Below are 20,858 nucleotides of genomic sequence, written 5' to 3'. Positions count from 1 at the left end.
TGTGTAATTTTAGAAGGAGGAGGGAGGGTTAAGGGAATTAGGGAAATTTTTATTATTGTCTGTATATCTGTTTTATTAGACTGTTGTTACCCGCCCTAAATAAATAAATAAATTATTATTATTATTATTATTATTATTATTATTATTATTATTACTGCTAATTTTAATTTTGATGGAAATTTACCCTCCCTTAAGGATGCATTGAATATAGATTGTAGTAATATTTTCACAGCATCCCCACCCTGGGTGGTCAACCATGACGGGCAAGGATCGAGAGGCCACATTGTCCTCCTTACCTTTCCAAGAAGCTTGTCCACTTCATCAGTATTTACAAACTCAAATTGATCCAGTTTAATACAGTCCGTGGAGTCTGTGGACATTTCTCTAATTGTTACTGTCAAAGTGCTGGCTTCTAGATCAGCTCTTATCTGAGAGATTTTATCTGCAAAAAAAGTCATTAAAAGCGTCACAGCAGGCTTCAGTTGGTTCTAACAGCTGGCTTGGGATGGAAGATAAATCGGTTAATTCTGTAACCACCTTGAACAGCTCTGCTGGGCGAGACCTTGCAGACGCAATACATGCAGCACAAAACAAGTTCTTTGCTGCATCTATTGCAACTCCATAGAGATCCAAGAAGTCTCTATGGCGTGTCTTGTCATGTAAGCATTGATGTTTCCACCAGCGGCATTCTAGTAGTTGCGCAGTCCGCTTCATTTTCCAAAGATTTCCAGTGTACCATGGTTTTTTATTCGAAGTGGGATGGAAAGGAAGCTCAGGAGCGATACTGTCTATAGCCCTGGTAAGATCGTTATTCCAGGTATCAACCAGGGCATCAACAGGGTCACAGTCGTTCCCAGTCATGAAACCCTCTAGGGCTTCCTGGAACTTAACCAGTTCCATCAGCCTTCAAGGGCAGACCATTCTAATAAGTCCTCTACCCCTGAGGTGGATATGGGTAGTGGCCTTCAGTCTCACTTTAACCAGGAAATGGTCCGTCCATGACAGAGCACAGGTGTGAATCACCTCTGCCCACGGCTGTTCCTGATCCGTACTTGTCTCTTGTCTCCTTATTTGTGTCTCCTGAATACAAGCAATTTCTGTTTTTTCTTTTTCTAGGACATGAAATATTTGTTTTCTTTTATACGGGGAGTTCATACTCTTTACTTTCCAGGACAGGAACCTCATTTTTCTTCTTTAGTTTTCACTAATTTGTCTTTTCTTCTTCGTTTTTTCCTTCTATATCCTCTTCTTCACACTCGTTCTCTAATTGTCTGTTGTATCTTTCTCTTCCAACCTCTCCAATTAATACATCTTCTTCTGTTTCTTGTTGTAAATCCTCTTCCAATTTCTTCTTCTCTCCCTTTTCCTTCTCTTCTTTTTTGTTATTTTCCATGTCATTTTGTTTGTCTTTTTTCCTTTCTTTGCTTTCTTCTTCTTCTTCTCTAAACCAACTACTGTAGAAAATGCTCGTTTTGTCAACTGAGTCTATTTTATATTGTCTCTGTCACCAGATAAAAGAGACACCTTCCAATGTTTTCCACCTATATTTTATATTTCTCGTTTGAAGCATTTTAGTAAGTGTTACGTAATCTGGCCTTTTACGCAATACTTCAGCTGGCACGTCTTTAAACAGCATGATTTCTGTTTCATTTATCAGCACCTTCTTTTCATAGCTCGCTTTAATTATTTTATCCTTTATTCTTTTCCTAATAAAATAGAGACAATGTCTTATTTCTGGCTGCTGTAGAATTTATACAAATTTTTTTAACTACATCCATATTCAGGTATTCTTTTGAACATTCAATTAAGTTCGCAAAGGCAGGAATAATATTTTCATATAAGTTTTCATTATATTGTTCTTTTAGGCCTCTTATTTTTATACACATCTTTCTTTCTTTGATCTTTCGCATTCTGCTAAGTTCATTTTCTTGATCTTGCACTTGTGTAAGGTTTCTTGTCACTTTTTCCACCTCTGTTGCTCTGTTTTCCAAATCTCCAATTTTCTTATTTAAATCTTTGACTTCGTCTGATATTCCGTTCATTGTTTCTTTCAATTCCTCCATTTCTTCTTTAAAATCTTGTCTTATCTCATTCCTTTAATCTTTTATTTCTTGAATTATATTTATTTCTATTTTTGAATGGCTTCTAGAATTTTCAAATTCAGGTCAGACATTTTCAGTTCAATGGTAGGTTTTCTCATTATCATTTGTTTCTGTTCTGATAACTGTAAAATTTTCTTTTTTTTCTCTTGTTGTCATTAACATTTTGTCCACTTCTTAATTGTTTTAACCAATTAATCTAATTTATTCCAACTGATTAAATAATAACAATATAACTAAATTACTATACATTTCTATAGAGAAAATCAATGTTTCAGATTACACCAGTCAAGTTACCTCCCAAGCGAATTTACCAAAAAGTGATTAATCCCCTTCTATTTCACTGATCTGTATTAAATTCCTATACAGTTATTCCTATACAATAAAAGTTATTATTTTCCTATACGGTGAACCCTTTCTTTACTTGGAGGATACGTTCCAGACCCCCCTCCCATGTAAAAGAAAATATGCGTAAGCTCAAGCCCCAATGGAAATAATGGGGCTCATGTCTGCCCCGTGCCGCGGCTGTGTGGTGCCATCCGCGGGCCACGGTCACACACCCCATTACTTCTTCTGGGGTGCGTGAGGCTTTTTTTCTGGCACAGCTTCCAGCATATGCTGGAAGCCGCATATGACGCGGGCACACTGTATATAATTTTGTATCAGGATTTAAGCCAAAATCTAAATATTTAAATCTATATCAAAGTCCAAACCAGATTCAATTTATTTTATTTCAATATATACTAATTAGCTCATATGATCCAGTCTATTCAATTCTGTTCACTTGACTTTATCTTGTTGTAGTGTGGCCAAGTAGTCAATAAGTGTTGCTGTTTCTCTAGTCCCAAACTTTCTTTCCCATTTACCTTTACCTCTCGTTAAATATTGTCACTTTACTTCCGCTAAGATCACTTTTTTATGTTCGCTTGTTCAATGACCTTGAAAACGCTGACTTCAAATGTACTTTGTTCGATATGTATTATGTCCCCTTTATTATTTTTTCCCTTCTTCTCCGTCACCGTCTGCTTCTCGTCCTCGTCCGCTATCCTCCTCTCCCTCTCCATTACCATCTGCTTCGTCCACTGTTCTCCTCTCCGTCACCGTCTGCTTCTCATCCATGTCTGCTATTCCCCCTCTCCCTCTCCGTCTCTGTCTGCTTCGCATCCTCGTCATCCTCTCCTTCGGCATCACCACCTGCTTCTCATCCTAGTTTGCTGTCTTTCTCTCCTTCTCTGTCACCGTCTGTTTCTCATCTTCATCCACTGTCCTCTTCTCCTCCTCTCCTTCTCCATCACTGTCTGCTTCTTGACCTCTGTTCTCTTTCCTCTCTATCACCGTCCGGTTCTCCTCTCCTTCCTCATCTCCGTCTGCTTCTTGCTGTCAATATTTGCTTATTTATTTCATAACCTTTTAAATCACTACTCTTCTACCCCTTCAAAGTTTTTCTCACCCTCCAATGGAGTATTTGGGGTTGAGGATCTGTTTTACATCCCAACTTTATTGACTATATATCAGTCTTCTTTCCCCATCCTCTTTCTTTAAAAAAAGGGGGGGGGGGTTTCGGCAGAGTTATGCTGGAGTAATTCAACCCCAGTTCACGGCCACAGTTCACCCTTGTTCTCTCAGGGACCTCCATTCCAATCTCCCTGAAGATTGTTCTTGAGGATCGTTCTGAGAATCAAAATTAATTTCTATCTTGAGGACCCTGTGGGCCCATCTGAGTCCCTTTTATCGGGAGGACCTTTTTAGCCAGTTTGGTGTCTAAATTAGTATGCTTTGCTGGCTATAAGCTCCATGAACGATCGCTTACCACCCACTTCTGTAGTTTGTGACCATCACTCTGCCATCTTCCTGGAACTGTTTCTCTTACAAAACCTCCCTATTATTTTAAGTGATTCAATATTTAGTGAATGGAAAAAAGACCTGACAAAATTCATATGGGCTGGGGAAAAACCAAGGATCAAATGAACATTATTAATGGATACCAGAGAAAAAGGACTGTCATTGTCAGATTTAAAGCTATATTATCCATTCCTGCTATATAGATTGGTTAAAAGACTGGATACATCTAGAGAATGAAAAATTATTGGATTTGGCGGGATTTAATGTGAGATACGGCCGGCATGCCTATCTCTGGTATGGAAAGCTAGAACAAAATAAAGACTTCAACAATCATATAATAAGAAGAGCACTATGGAGGATTTGGAAGAAATACAAAGAAAAAATATACTGGCAAATTCCTGATTGGTCATCCTCACATGAGGCCTTTATGAGAAAAGAAAAATTAATGGTAAAAAGATGGTTAAAATATAAAGGAATTCTAAAAAAGAAAATGAGAAATTAGGTATGAAAAGTCATAAAGAATTAAATAAGAAGGGAATAAATTTGCAGTGGTTTCCATATTGACAATTGGTGGAAAGATTCAGAATGGACATTAAACAATACAGAATAACAAGTGAAAAAACAGAAATGGATGAAATACTTAATGATAATAAAAGAGGAAACATATCAAGAACATATAAGATGTGTTTAAAATTAGAATTAGAGAAAGAAACAATAAAATCATGTATGGTTGAATGGACTAAAAATATAGGACACAGTATTCAATTAACAATGGGAAAGAGCCTGGGGCAATTATTTGAATTTCACTTAATGTATGGATATAAAGAAAAATCTTATAAAAATGATACACAGATGGTATCTAACCTCATTTAGAATTGAAAAAAATCTACAAAAATAGAGAACGTACTTGTAGGAAATGTCAAAATCAAATTGATTCCTTTTATCACATGTGGTAAACTTGCCCAAAAGTTAAGAGATATTGGAATGAAATATATAAAAGCAAGAAATCTATCAAATTAAAATTAAATGAGAACCAGATACATGCTTATTAAATATGATAGACGATAAAGAGGGAAGAAGAAATTTAAAATGGCAACGATATTTGATAACAACGGCAAGAATGACTTTAGCAAAACATTGGAAAGAATCTGAAGCTCCAAACATTGATGAATGGTTACTTAAGGCATTAGACACAATAGAGATGGACAAAGTAACAACATCGTTGAAGGATGAATCAATTAGAGAAGAACAAATATGGGATCCTTTATTAAAATATTGTAAAAAGAGATGGTCAAATAATTGAAGATAAGAACTGAAAATAGAAAGATTAAATTGGATAATGTTCTTTGGCTTCTGTAAAAAGTAGATGAAAATTAATATAGAAAAGAGAAATAAAACAGAAATGTGCATAGCCTAACACGAGTAAACAAAATATGTATATAAAGTAGTGAGAAGGGGACAGAAATAGAAATGAAAAGAGGAAATGCTGTTAAAAAATCCTCAATAACATGAATCAAATAAGGAGATGGGATGGGAGGGAGGGAAGCAAGAAAGGAGAAAATAAATATTGTAAGAATTCAAGATGGAATATGTTTTTAATTGTACATATCAATTAAGATTATTTCTTTAAAAAATGCCACAACATAACATACACAATTTCTCAAGATGCAGGCTAATATAGCATGACATCCTAAGGAAAGGCATCATACTGAATAACACACTGGATCCGTCAACTCTGTATTTTTAAAAATTAAAACTCTTAAGCTTTTAACAATTTGGTCTCCATACAATTGGACTCCATACTGACATTATTGTTGTAGTATGCCTTGACGTAGTTTTTGACTTATGGTGACTCTATCACATGGGTTTCTGGTAAGATTTTTTTCAGAGGGAGTTTGTCGTTGCCCTTCTCTGAGGCTGAGAGGATATGACTTGCCCAAGGTCACCCAGTGGGTTTCCATGGCTGAGTGGGGATTCAGACTCTGGTCTCCTGGAGCCCTAGTCCAGCACTCAATCCACTACCCACACTACCTATTTCTCCATATAGATTGCAACTGAAAAGACCAACACAAAGGCAGCTTCAACTGAGTTAATCACCACAGACAAGCAGCAGATGAGAACAGGTGTAACAAACCTGGAGCATCTTCAGTTGTATCTTCTCCTGTGCCATTACAATACATGGCATGTAGCTCAATTTCTGAAATGGGGAATCTGCGATCACACAAAGGACAGGGCGTGGGGTCTTCAGCTGGAGGGCTCTGGGCAGACATGTTCTCTGCAACTTCTTCTGCATCTGCCTGAGAAAGGGGTTAAGAGATTAGTCAAGTGGTTTTCTTGAAGCCTTAATTCTTCAAGTTCCATTGAGCTTTCTTGGCCTCCTGCAGTTTCTGACCCTCCCTAAGCTCTACACTTCCAGCATCAGTTTTTATTCTCTCTGAACAGCCAAGGAACCCTGCTTGCTTGGATGAGTAAATGCTACAGTACTAATATCTAAGGCTTACTTCAAAGACTCCCTGCCTTCCCAAATCGCCATGATGCTCCCTTGGAGATCCATGTGTTCTATTTAAAGCATAGATCACCTGCAACATCATTGTGATTCTCCTGGGAAAATGTAAAACCACCTTAAATTGAGAAAGCAAGAGGAGCAAAAAACCCAAAAACAACTGATAGAAAATTCACACACTATAAACCCAGATTTTTATCAGTCCTGAGGTGGTAGCACTGCCTTTGGAGTGTGCCGCCTTATGAGATAAAAGGATGCTGCCCTCATCCTCATGGCTGACTTGAGTCAATGGGAAGGGTTAACTTTGTTAAATCATGGACTTCACAGTAGCATGTTATGGGCATATATGCATGCATGGTAATGTTGTACCTGAATTTGGATATATCCTTTGAGAAGATATTGAATGATATCAGTGTTTCTAAATAGAAAGGCTGAGGTATCAGATTGAGACAACTGTTGCAACAGAATAAGTATTACAAGCATTTTCAGCAAGTCTTTTTATCATAGTTCTATGGTGATTCCTTGTAGACAAGACACTGGGTGTTATGCAACATTTGCTTGCATATTTCCTTTCTGGCCTTCCAGCTGGTCTCTGTATGTATGGATACTGAAATGTAGCCAATCTGCTTTATTCAGAAAGTCAAGGTATATTTGCAGGTAGAAGATCTCCCCCCCCCAAAAAAAGGTATGATTTTCTTTCCAAGAAAGCAGTATCATAAGCACACCTGTTTGAAATTGAGATTTGCTAGATACTGTGAAAAATCAGGCTCATTTTGCCCACTGATGGAGGGTACAAGAAATAAACTCTGATAACTAAGAATGATACCCTAACATAGAATTGTAAGTTTACATGTGTTCTGTTTCTTTTCTTATAGTGTATGTTTTGTTATCATTTCTCAGAAAAAATCTCTCCATGTTTTGCCTTTAGAAAATGTCCTAGTCGTTAAGCAATATTACTTCCTGGTTTGGTTTTTTGTGCCTTCAAGTCGCACTGTCTCTCAGAAGGACTGACAGCATCAACATTCCATAATTCAAGTATCAACTGTCATTCTCAACTGTCACTGAGGGAGAGTGAGACAGTTGGTCCCTCAGAGAGAGGGTGTCAGTTATGACAGTTGGTGTTAGAGTAACTGCCTCTCTGTTTTGTTGTTATGGTTGTTTGGTTGGCAAAGTAACTTATTTATTAAAGTAACTTATTTATTAAAGCCCTCGTGTAGAGTGAAGGCTTGAAGTGCTCTTGTCATTATTTCTCAAGCCAGGAGCTTAAGGCCATTTGCAGTGGTGAAGGAATATTTTCCTTCTTGGCCTGAATACCTTTGCAGACATCTCTTCAGATTCCTTCTCCCTGGCGTCCTGTCGATGTGGTTCAACTCTGTAGGTGGTCGTTGTGGACACAGCGTGTCTTTCCATGCTCTAACAACCCAACCCTATCTCTCCTTTCTATCTGATTCCAAGGAAGCTGTCTCTGTACTGAACCAATGTCTGTGGTCAGTAAAGGACTGGATGAGGGCAAACAAATTGAAACTTAATCCAGACAAGACAGAGGCGCTCCTGGTCAGCCATAAGGCAGATCAAGCAATAGGGACATTGTCTGTGCTGGATGGGGTTACACTCCCTCTGAAATCTCAGGCTCACAGCTTGGGTGTGCTCCTGGACTCCACTCTGAGCCTGGATGTCCAGGTTTCAGTAGTAACCAAGAGTGCATTTGCACAGTTAAAATGTGTGTGCCAGCTGTGTCCATTTCATGAGATGTTAGATGTGGCTACAGCGACACATGCCTTGATTACATCCTGTTTGGACTACTGCAATGCACTCTACATGGGGCAGCCTTCGGAAACTGTTCGGAATCTTCAGTGTGTGAGAAATGCCGTTGCCAGAATGCTGGTTATAGGGACCACATAACTACCTTGCTGAAACAGCTTTACTGGCTACCAGTTCGTTTCTGGGCACAATTCAAAGTGCTGGTTATGACTTATAAAGCCCTACACAGCTTAGGTTCAGATTATTTGAAAGACTGTATCTTCCCATACAAACCTGCTAGAGCGGTATGATCTTCCGGGGAAGGCCTTCTCTCGGTCCCTCCACCATCACAGGCTCGCTTGGTGAGGACACGAGAGAGTGCCTTTTCAGTGGCTGCTCCTGCCCTCTAGAATGCCCTTCTACAAGAAGCAAGACTGGCCCCTCTAAATTTAATAATTGTTCAACTTTTAAATCAATCCAATTAATAATCCATTCCAGACAGCATGCATGAAAGTATAATTTCAAATTTGGCATTCCTAATCCCCCTCTTTCTTTGTCATCCATTAATGTTGTCCGTTTAATCCTTGCCTTCCTTCTGGCCCACACGAATCTCTTTAAATCCCTTTCCCATGTTATAAAGATTCCATCATTGTAAATTATTGGCAAATTTTGAAATAAAAATAAGATTTTGGGTAGGATGGACATCTTAATTAATGCTATTTTCCCTAATAATGATAGTTGCAATTTATCCCATTTTTCCAAATTTTTCTTTATTTCCTGCCAACCCTTTTTATAATTGTTATCAAATAAATCACTATTTTTCTTAGTAATGTAGATTCCCAAATATTTCACTTTTTTTTGTATCCTAATTCCTATTTTCCCCTGAAGTGTTTCTTGTTTCTTTTTTGTTATATTGCACGTAATTATAGCTGATTTTTCTTTATTTATTTTTAATCCCGCCTGATCTCCAAATTCATTTAATATTTTTAGAACTTTTGGTGTATTTTCTATAGGATCCTCTACCACTAGTACCACATCATCTGCGTACGCCCTTACTCTTATCTCCCTACCTTTAATTTTCGTTCCCCGTATTGATTTTTCTTCTCTAATTTTATTACAGAGTATCTCCAAACATGTTATGAATAGTAAAGGTGATAATGGGCATCCCTGTCTTGTTCCTTTATTTATTAATTTCCCTGCCTTATTTCCATATTCGAACTGTCTTTGTTTTGTAAATTTCATTTTTTTAACAATTTCATCTGTCATTTTTATATTAAGTTGATTGTTCAAAACTCTTATCTCTCTATCTATTTTATTATTCTTCGGGTCCTCTATTTTTTGTTGTTGTTGCTTTCTTTGTTTTTTTTCTGAAATTATTTTTATCTCATTTTGTTCCTTTTTCTTTTTTTCCCCACTTTTTTCTTTATCAAATGGCCCCTTATTGCTGCCTTAGCTGCATCCCAAACCATTTTCATATTAGTGTCTTTTTCCAAATTTCCCTTAAAATAAAATTTTATTTGTTCCCTAATTTCTTTTTCTGTCCTTTTTTCTTTTAATAACTATTCATCTAATCTCCATCTATAATCACTTTCTTTTCTCAATAACTCCAAGTAAACTTGGTTATGATCTGAATTTTTATTTACTTTTATCTTTGTTTCTTTAATATTCCCTACCAATTCTCATGAGATGATGAACATATCTATCCTCGATGCAGACCTATGTGGGTTTGAGTAGAAAGTATAATCTTTTGTTTTCCCATTTTTATATCTCCATACATCCAATAATGAAAAAGTTTCTAACATTTCAAAAAAAGTTTCAGGCAATTTCCCCTGTTTTTCCATTATTTTTTTTGTTGATAATCTATCTAATTGCGGGTCTATCACCCCGTTCCAGTCCCCCATCAGAATATACGTTTCATAATTTAACTCTTTTATTTCTTTAGACAATTTCTTATAAAATTTAGCCTTTTTTTCCATTGGGCCATATATTTCTACAACCAATGTCTTTTTCCCATCTATAACCACTTCTATCCCAATATATCTTCCCTCACTATCATTCATCTTTTCTAATACAGATGCTTTATTTTTTATGTATATTGCTACACCATTCTTTTTTTTTCATGTCTGCTGAGATAACTGCTTCACCTAACTTCGGATTTTTCAGATATTTCACATCTTTCTTTTTGATTCTAGTTTCTTGTATACTACAAATGTCCCATCTCTGTTTCTCTAATTCATGGAAAATTTTCTTCTGCTTATATCCAGAGTTCATTCCTTTCACATTCCATGAAAGGAATTTCATCTTTTTCTATATTTGTGTTTAACCACAGTTCTCTTTGTTTTTCTCACTTTCCTCTTTTTCCCAGTCTTTCTTTTCTACTATCACAGTCTCAGGATTTTCTCTCAAAATTCTTGCTTCCTCATCCCACTCCAGATCTATTCCTCCAACTGCTCCCAACAAATTTCTTTCTTCTTCCACTTCCGTTTCTTCTTCAGGGTCTCTCAATCCTTCTTCCTTATCTTCCTGGATTTTCATTTCATCTTCATCTTGTTCTTTTCTTTTTTCTTCTTGTTCTTTCTCTTTCATCAATTGCATCTCTTTAACATCCTTATTCATCTTCTCATCCTCCTTAAACCAGCTATTGTAGAAGATCTTAGCCTTCTCCAGAGTGTCAATTTTATAAAATCTTTGTCTCCATGTAAACGATATCCCCTGTAATGGTTCCCATTTGTACCTTACATTTTTGATTTGTAACATCCTTGTCAGTGTGGCGTAATCCCTTCTCTTATGTAATATCTCACCCGGGACATCTTTAAAGATTTTTATCTCCACCCCGTCTATTGTAATCTTTTTTACATAGCTTTCCTGTATGATTCTGTCTTTGATTCTCTCCCTGGTGAAGTACACAACTATGTCCCTTGGTAGATCTCGGTTCTTTGCTGCTGCAGAATTAATTCTAAAGATCTTATCGATGTCCAGGTCTAAATATTCTGGTGTACAGTTGATCAATTTCGCCAAAACCGGTACAATTTTATCATAAAGGTCTTCATTTATACATTTTCTTCGGTCTTTTAAGTCCCTCATTCTATTCAAATCTTTCTCATGTGCTTGTGACAGTACTAGTTCCTGTGTCACTCTTTCAAGTTCCTCCGTTTTAACCTCCAACTTACTCATCTTCTTTTTTACTTCTTTCATGTCCTCTGAAAGTCCTTTCATTGCTTCTTTCAACTCCTCCATATCTCTTTTAAAATCTTGTCTTAATTCTTCTCTCGAGTCTTTAATCTCTTGACATATATTTAATTCAATTTTCTGTATGGCTTCCAATATTTTCAAATTTGAGTCCATTGATTTCAATTCTATAGAAGGTCTTCTTGTCTGACTTTGTTTTATTTCTGCTTGTTGCACCATTTTCCTTTCTTTCTCCTTCTCACTTGCTCTTGTTACTATTGTTCCTTCTATTTTTTCCATTTTGACAGTCGTTGTTATATGTCCTCCTGACCACAGGCGTTGCTCTTTTATCTGTTGTTTCTTCAGTTCTGTTCTCCTTTGCAGTCATTGTTGTTTGTCCTCCTGACCATAGGCGTCGCTCTTTTATCTGTTGTTTCTTCAGTTCTGTTCTCCTTTGCAGTCATTGTTGTGTGTCCTCCTGACCATAGGCGTCGCTCTTTTATCTGTTGTTTCTTCAGTTCTGTTCTCCTTTGCAGTCATTGTTGTGTGTCCTCCTGACCACAGGCGTCGCTCTTTTATCTGTTTTTTCAATTCTGTTCTCCTTTGCAATATCCCTCCCAACCACTCGGCGTCGCTCTGCTCTTCCGGCTTTCCCTAATCTTAACCTCCTCTATTTCTCTTGCTTCCTCTCTTTGGCCTGTTACAGACTGCCAAAATAAAGCTGCTTCGGGTCTCTTTGGAGGTATGCTGTTTAAATGATGCATGCACCCTAAGAATCTGGAAGCTGCACCAAAGCTGCACTCCAGTGCTTAGGAATGGAGTATGGCTTTGGTGCGACCTCCGGACTCTTAGGACCCATGCATCATTTAAATAGCATACCTCCAAAGAGACCCAAAGCAGCTTTATTTTGGCAGTCTGTAACAGGCCTTTGTTATCTATCTTGCTATGCAACTTCCCTTTTGGTCACTTCCTGCCCTTACACGCGGTTCCCGACCTTGAAAACACCGAGCCCACAAAAACCCACTTCCCCACCGCCAATTTCAATTGTTTTTAACAAGTCCAGAGTCTCTTATTTCTCTGTATCCTCTCTCAATCTATACAGTTCTTCACCCCTGTCGTCTTCTTCTTGTCCTTGTCCACCACCGTCTACTTCTCGTCCTCGTCCGCCGCCGTCTGCTTCTTGTCCGCCTCCATCTGCTTCTCATCCTCGTACAGTGTCCTCTATTTCTTGTTCGTGTCTGGCGTCTTTAACCACTCCTCCTCAAATCAGTGTCGACTTTCTCCTCTCCTTGGGTATCTCTACTTCTTCATCTATTTCCCAGACCTCCTAACTATATCTCGCTTCTGCTTTTCTCAGCTTTCTCCTCCCTTTCTTGCACCTGCCGTTGTTAGTTTGTCCTCCAAAAAGAAATTCTTTGTTCCAGCCGGGCGCTTTCCGTCCGTTCTGTAAGCATTCGTTAATGAATCCCAGGTATTAAAGCTTACAAACTTAGCTCTGCACGGAACTCCTCTTCTGTCAAATGAATTTTATATAGTCCTCTGATAAAGGCTTTTTGTTGAGGATCTGTCTCTGGGAAGCAGCAGCTTTTTCAAGAGACTTTTATGTCTTCCCCCCTTTAAAAGTCCGGCACGGCAAGGCTTGCCTTTACCCCTGTTTGCGGTTGCAGTCTGCCCTTATCCTCCAGTTACAGTGCCCAGATCTTCCGATCCTAGGATCCAATCTGGGCAACAATCCCTGTCTTCAGGATCCCATGAGCCCACCTGCATCCCCCTTAATGAGGGGATCGATTTAACCCCACTAATACTACCACAAACAGCACAGCTTCTCACCCGCTACTGAGAGTTGCTGTTAACGCTCCGCCATCTTTACCAGAAGTCTGTTCAGGCAGTATTTTAATGTTTAGTCATGGGATGGGTTTTATATGGGATTGGCATTGTGATTTTAATGTTTGTAATTTTATATTGTTTTTAGCTGATGTTTTAATTGCTTTATTGCAATAAGTTTTTAGAATTGTTATTGTGAGCCACCTTGGGTCCCTTCAGGGAAAAAGGCGGGATAGAAATAAAATAAAATAAAATAAAATAAAAATTCTCTGTCAGAGAGCTCTGGTTCCACAATAAACTACAAATCTCAGGATTCCCTAGCACTGAGCCAGGGCAGTTAAAGCAGTCTCAAACTGGATTATTTCTGTAGTGTGTTTTGCACCTTGGAGTAAAAGACTAGAATATATTACTGGTCAGCAGTGTTTAGCACTTGGATAGTAAACTGCCAATGAATACCAGATGCTGCAGGCTATATTTCAGAGGAAGGAACTGGCAAAACAACCTCTGACAATTCCCTGCCTTAAAAAAACCACATGAAATTCATGGGCTCACCATAAGTCAGCAGACAAGTTGAAGTTGTTGCTGTTGTTTTGCTGTTGTTGCTGCTGTTAGCATTGTTGTTAACGGCCCTCAAGTCGACTTCAATTCACTGCGACCCTGAGGATTAGACATCTCCAAGCCCCCCCTGTGCTCAACCTCTCTGCTGAAGTTGTGCAGGCCCAGGCCTCTGTCCTCCCTGATCAAGTCTAACCATCTGGTATGAGGTCTTCCTCAGTGGTGTCACTGGGATTGGCATCACATGGTGCAGTCACAGTGTCAACCCCCCCCCCCCACTGACCTCCTCCCATATCACACCATACAGAATCCTTAGAAATGTTTTTTGTACTAATGTTAGTCATAAATCATAATTCCCATATATCGCTGAATGTAATGGTAAGAGTGGTGACAACAATTAGCAAAATTAAAATTATACTTTTAACAAACATCATGATGCACACAAATCTAAGTAAAATCTAGTGTGGTGTGATTTTTTTTTTAAAAAAATTAAAATATTTTTTAAATTAAAAAAAGTAAATTTAAAAATTATTTTAAAACCTGGGGCCTCTCCTTTTTCCTCCCTTTCCCCACTGAGCCTCATCCCACTCACACCATATCTTCAGTATTTTGGAGGGATGGCAGAGAACACCACAGCCTATTTCTGTTTAAAGGCAGATATTTGGGGAGCCGTGGTGTCACACACATCCTTATGGTGTCACCTGGTGCAGTCTGCACCTCCCTAGTGATGCCACCTTTCCTAGCATCATTGCCTTTTCTAATGATTAATTTTCTTCTTCTTGATGTAACCAAAGTATGACAGCCTCAATTTAGTCATCTTGTCTTCCAGAGAGAGTTCAGGCTTGATCTGTTCTAGAGCCCAACTGTTTGTCTTCTTGGTCATCCATGGTATTCTCAGTACTTTTCTCCAGCACCACGTCTCAAAGGAGTTGATTCTCTTCCTATCAGCTTTTTAAACTGTCCAGCTCTCACATCCGTATATGATGGAATAGAACGGATTGGATGATTCTCACTTTAGTGTTCAGAGTAATGTCTTTACACGTTATGATCTTGTCTAATTCTTTCATAGCTGCCCTTCCCAATTCTTGTCTTCTGATTTCTTGACTGCAGTTTCTGATCTGATCAATATTCGAACCAAGGTATGGGACCTCTTTGACTATTTTCTAGAATTCATCCTAGACAATTTTTTTTATTATTGGCTAGGATGAATTCTTGCAGATCTTCTATGTCATTATTTTTGTTTTTTTTAATGTTCAGCATTAATCCAACTTTGGCATTCTCCTACCTGAACATCTTAAGCAATTGCTCCAGTCTTTGTTCCTGCTAATTGTATTGTGTCATCTGTGTATCTTAGGTTAAATGTTACTTCCTCCTGTTTTCATTTCTTCTTCCTCTGAGTCCAAGCCTGTTCTGTGTACGATATTTTCTGAATATAGGTTGAACGAATAGGGTGATAGAATGCAGCCTTGCCTGAGCCCTTTGCCAAGTGAGAACCATTCTGTTTCTCCACATTCTGTTCTGATGGCAGCCTCTTGTCCCGAGTATAGGTTTTGCATCAGGACAATCAGATGTTGTGGCAACTCCCATTCCTTTAAGTGCAAGCAATATCTTTTCATGATCTAGGCAGTCAAAGGCTTTGCTGTAGTCTATAAAGCACATACAGATTTTCTTCTGGAATCCCATGGTGCTCTCCATTATCCATCATATGTTTGCCATGTGATCCCTAGTGCCTCTTCCTTTCCAGAATTCAGCCCAATTGCCAGGGGACAAATGATGAAGGAAAGCTGCTGCCTTCATGCTCTGTATGTGAGCTTCCTGGAAAGGTCTGACAAATCATGTGTGCAACAGATAAGCCCTCAGCTTGATCCAGCAAGGCTTTCGATGTCTTTGTCAAATGCCCAGTTCAGCAGTCTATGAGCTTCTCATGGGCATCTGGCTAGCTACTGGTCAAGGCAAATAGGAAAGAGCTGTTTGTCCTTAACAGCTGGCAATCAGAACTATATGACTCTAAATAGGGATATTATTTCTAAGGTTTCATGAGTAAGAACCACTGAAAGATTTATCCACTCAACTCTGTTATTCTATGATTCTACTATAACTGTGTCCAATCATAGTTGAAAATGTTGGAAAGGATCCTGAAGTAAGAAAGAGGGCATTGCTTTCAAGGAGGTTCCAGGTACTCCTGTTTCTCTTTTTGTTGACTACACACTTCCATCTACCCAGACCTTTATTTCCAAAGAGCTTAGGCTTAATATGTGGATCACTGGTAGGTTAGTAAATAGCTTAGTATATAGGTCACACTGAGGAATTTATCCAAGGCCACTCAGTGAGTTTCCTGGCAAGCTGGGAGACTTGACCTGCCTCCTTACTTCAGATCTAACACAACATCCATCTCACTTCATAAATACATGGCAGCGATAAGCAGGTCCTTTGTGTTAATGTCCAATATGTATTAAAAACCACCCTATGTCTTCTTAGTTTGTGTGCGAGAAACATGTTGATTCAAAAAGATCGGCCCTAGGTCTATGGCAGGGACGTGGGATGAAAAAAACACCCATCCAAGTTCTCTCTTAGCTTTTTGTGGAATCAAGTTAAGCACTATTATCTGCATGTCATTAAGCTCACCCATTTCTTATCTCCTGCAGAGTTTCCAAGTCACTGCGCACTTCTCTTGCTGAAATATAGAGGCTCTGCCTTATTCATATTTGTAAACGGCACAAGGCTGACTACTGCCATCTTAATACTAGCTTCTACCTAGTGTCAGTCTACTCAAAAGGTTTCTAAACACTGAAAGCAAAGAAGATTTGCCAAAAGCATTAAAATGTCTTTTTTAACATTAAACTAGCTAAATGGAACCTATGGAAATAATCTAAAATGAGTGGTTTTATTGGGGTGAGACAAGGAGACATACTCTTATACAAAGGCATTTGTGTCCTTATAAATGTGCCATTCCAAGGAAATCATCACCAGAGGTAGCTTGACTGCTTAGGCATGCCTCATGTTTTGTTTTATGAGTGGTCTCCATTATGTAGGCCTGTTGCTTAGCAGCTTCATTATAGAATCTACATTGTCAAGTAAGAACCCAATTCTGTGTGAGGAATTTCATTGACTGATTGAAAACTGCTTCTATGTGTGGGTGGGTGGGTGTATGATTGGTTGTTTTTTAAAAGGACCAATCTCTAATGTGCCAAATTCCCCACTGATAAGTGATCAGTCCAAATTGCAGGAACCAACAAAAATTTTGCATGCAAAATCATACGTGAAATCTTTTTCTGCACAGATCCAAGTCCAAAGGGGAAGAATCAGGCTGAGAATTCTGCAACTGCTCAGCTACACGGCTGCTACTACTACTACAACAACCAATCTTCCTGGGTATTTCACATCTTGGCACTGCTACATCTTGTTAAGTGCCATTATGCTGTGGTGTGTCATGAAGACATACCAAGCATAGAATGAGACATGCTAAAGTTGAAGATTTTCTGATCAAATTGGTGTTATCCTAATAAGATGACACATCCACAGATGTGAAGAGCTCTCTCTCTCTGTACTCCTTCCCATTTCCACTTTATACAGCATTGCCAATCACATCTTTTGCAAATACTAGGTGTCCAAATGAACTGCTTACATTCCCACAGTAAATAACTCACTGTAAATGTAAATGCAGCATTGTGTAGCAACGCTTGTCAGCCCCCTCCTCCTGAATGATTTTTGACAAGCCCTGAGAGAACACCGTAGCTAAGAGAAGCCTCAGCTGCATGACTGACTGTCCACCCAACAAAGGGGAAAGCAGCACCATCCCACAATGTTTGCAAGAAGAGATGCCCTGAGCGACCGAGGCTTTCTCCACTCAAACAGGGCCCCTTACACCCATGGGGCAGCAGCAGAGGCAGCATTAGTGTGGACAACATTTGCTGAACAGGAAATCAAGCAGGCTGCTGCATGACTTACATCCCATTAGGCACTGAGCCATGCAAGACAAGATACTTCTCTTCTTTGTCTAAAGAGCTGAGGGTCAAGCTCTACTACACCATTCCAGTCTCTTTGCTCATCCATGTTACAGCCAGAGCTTGCAAATGTTATTTTTTTAGATTACAATTCCCAGATTACTCCAGCCAGCATAACCACTGGTTGGGTGATCTTGAGATTATATGGGAGGAGGCAATCCTGTAGATAACCTGGACCCAAACCATGTAGGGCTTTAAAGGTAATAACCAACACTTTGTACTTTGCCTGGAAACTAACTGGCAGACAGCGGAGTGATTTTAATGTTGGTGTAATATGATCACTCCTGGATATCCCAATAATCAATCTAGCTGCCTGTATTTTGAACTAACTGAAGTTTCCGAACTTGGTACAGAGGTAGCCCAATATACAGTGGATGGTAGCAGTATAGCCTTGAGATTATCAGCGTGTGCACTACCATCTTTAGGCTCTCCAGTTCTAGGTAGGGGTGCAGCTGGTGTAACAAATGAAGCTGATAGTAATTACTCATGGCCGCTGCATCTATCTGAGCTGTCATTTGGAGCAAAAGATCCAGAAGCACCCCAAGCTACTAACACAGCCCTTCACGGGGAGTATAACCCGATCCAGAACTGGGTGACACACCTCCAAACCCAGGTTAGGACCTTTTACAGTAAACACCTCTGTCTTATCTGGATTCAGCTTAATCCACCCCCCAATCCTGCCCATTACCTCCTCCAGGCTTCATTCAGAGGAGACACACTATCCTTAGCTGAAGCTATATCTGAAGGCACCCTGCCTTGTAGCTGGTAAATGGCACTGGGGACAGAATGGCACCTTGTGGTATGCTATACAACAATTCTTTTTTTGAAGATCAGCTATCCCCAAGCACCATCATCTGGAACTTGCCAGAGAAATAGGACTAGAACCACTGAAGCACAGTGCCTCCCATTCCCAAATCCACCAGGCATTCCAGAAGGACACCATGGTCGATGGTACTGAATGCTGCCGAGAGGTCCAAAAGCACTAACGGACACACTCCCCCTATTTTAAGACAAATGTCCTCCCCAACCATTCATAAAAATGTAAGAGACCATCTCATTGTTCCGACTATGTCAGAAGAGCTTTCCATTTTTATAATCACCATGCAGACGTAGCATAAGCTGTGAGAACTCAGCTAACCAATGGTTGTACTGTTCTATTAGATCAATGGCCTGAAATGTACCATTAAGAGAATAAATCAGGTTTATTAAGATAACTGTGTCAATGTAAAACTGCTCTTACATGTAATAGTCACCCTAATGCAAAGAGATACCCTGTACAGTCAGAACTGGCTTTTTACATATGGATCGTCTTATCAAGCTTTCTTCAATCCAGCTGTACTCATGTACCCTGTCAGAACAGTCCTTGGAAATCCCTTTGATAATGCCTTTCCCCTTAAACTGCAACTTAAATAGGTGTCTTTACTGCAAACAGCAGCTGAAGTCAGATGTCCCTGTTGTGACAGGTGCATGGTGACTACAGAACAGGTATGATGATACAGGAAGGCAAAACAGGTAACAGTATTCATTTGGAGGTAATCATGGGAAGTCTTTCTCTGGATTACTCTACAGAAGCATCTATGGCTGGTAAATCAAGACTCTGAATATTTGGCCAGCTCACAGAGGTGTAGTGGCAATTCCAAAACAGTCACATTCAGAACAGTGCCAAAACATGTGAGGTTCAGTCCTCTCCCTTCTTGGGTAAGCATGCATGCCTCCTCCTCCCTCAGAGGGCAGTAAAGAACCAATGACAGAAATTTAATCACACTGTGAAGTCACAGCTTTGCCAACATGCTTATAACTCCTTTGTTTAGTCAGAGATGTGTGTCTTGGGGACAAGCAGCTAACTCCTTTTCCAAGCAGGGTCGAGTGGGGTCCTTCAGCTCACACCACCTCCCAAGTAGCACACACTGATAGGTGTTGTGCACAAGATGACAAATGTGAGAAGTGAACAGCAATCTTTTCAGCTAACAAAAGGTGCCAAGTCCATGGCTGCAGAGACGGCGCAACAGAAATTACTAGGAAGAACTCTTGACAAAAGTGTGGGGGGGGGGGGGTAAGAGGAAGACCCAATGACAGCACATACATACACACACATTCCTAGACGAACATTTCCTACCAGACTATATTGTTTGCAAGGCGGCTCATTTTAGAAGACAGGCAGGAAACGAGACTCTGCATTCCAGACGCTTCACTGGCTGTTATCCCTTAGGGATTTGCTTACCTGCAGAGAGACATCTTTACTGGATGAATGGATTTCTCTGCTCTCGGGCTCAATAGCTTGCGATGGACTCGGTTGGGTCTCTGCAATAGAAGTCTCCCATGTTAGCAGCAGCCCAGCCCCTCCTGATTCTCCCAAGCCCCCTTCAACCCTGCAGCACATTCCACACTAGCTGATAAAACTTACCCCATTTACTTTACAGTGTCTTCACAGTTTCTAAACATTTTTTAGACTTGTCACAAATGTTAGCAGACAATGTGCAACAACATAGCTGGGGTAGAAGTTTAAAGCTATAGTGAAGAAATGTGTGGATAATGCCACTGATGGTCTTCAGCTTAATAGGGAACACAAATCAATAGGGTGTGTAGGCTGCATATCTGGTTAGGTTTTTGCTGGCGAACAGCACGCTGCAAGAGCCAAGATCTCCCACTCAAGAGAAAGGCCACACACCTATTGCTTTGCTCTACAGCTTGCCTTTTCTTTGTATCCTTAGAACACCACCCCTCAATTATTACCAACAATAAAAACCTCATCTAGCCTCCTGCAGAGTACCTCACAATTAAACCTATTCTTGAATGAGATGTGACAGTGGGGGGGGGGGGGGAAGCTTGCTTTAGAAAAATAAATTTCAAAATCAGATTGGTTTGGAAGAGAACAATTTAACCTTGAACAATTTTCTTGCTTACTGAATATAAGAAAATTCCTTTCACCCTAGCATGATTTCAAAAATGTATGCTTAAGGCAGATGGATTTATAAGCACTGTTGTATGACTGATTTGCTTTGAACTGAGGGGAAAAAGCATACATTGTTCAGGATTGCCATCAAAGAACCAGCAGGTGGGGACCACTGATTTCCTATTAAGTAACCCTTCTGTCAGAGCTGGGTTTGACACCCTGGACAGTCC

General features: G+C 39.5%; 1 protein-coding gene across 6 annotated transcripts in view; it reads right to left on the bottom strand.

Moving 5' to 3' along the window:
* Nucleotides 1–20,858, bottom strand: part of UIMC1 (ubiquitin interaction motif containing 1) — a 121,993-nt gene that overhangs the window by 34,602 nt on the left and 66,533 nt on the right. For all 6 annotated transcript variants that reach the window (XR_016281464.1, XR_016281463.1, XM_089527232.1 and 3 more), the window contains exons 8-9: nt 19,957–20,036; nt 6,076–6,238 (exon numbers count right to left, since the gene is read on the bottom strand). Coding sequence is in view for 4 of the 6 variants with exons in the window: in XM_089527232.1 (XP_089383358.1) it covers nt 6,076–6,238; nt 19,957–20,036 (243 nt within the window). In the remaining 2 variants the exon portion in view is untranslated. The remainder of the gene's footprint in view (nt 1–6,075; nt 6,239–19,956; nt 20,037–20,858) is intronic.

The sequence above is a fragment of the Sceloporus occidentalis genome, unplaced genomic scaffold, assembly GCF_023333645.1.
Source record: "Sceloporus occidentalis isolate IW3139 unplaced genomic scaffold, rSceOcc1.0.p SCAF_1, whole genome shotgun sequence".
NCBI classification, from domain to species: domain Eukaryota; kingdom Metazoa; phylum Chordata; class Lepidosauria; order Squamata; family Phrynosomatidae; genus Sceloporus; species Sceloporus occidentalis.
This window is presented reverse-complemented; position numbering and strand designations above follow the sequence as displayed.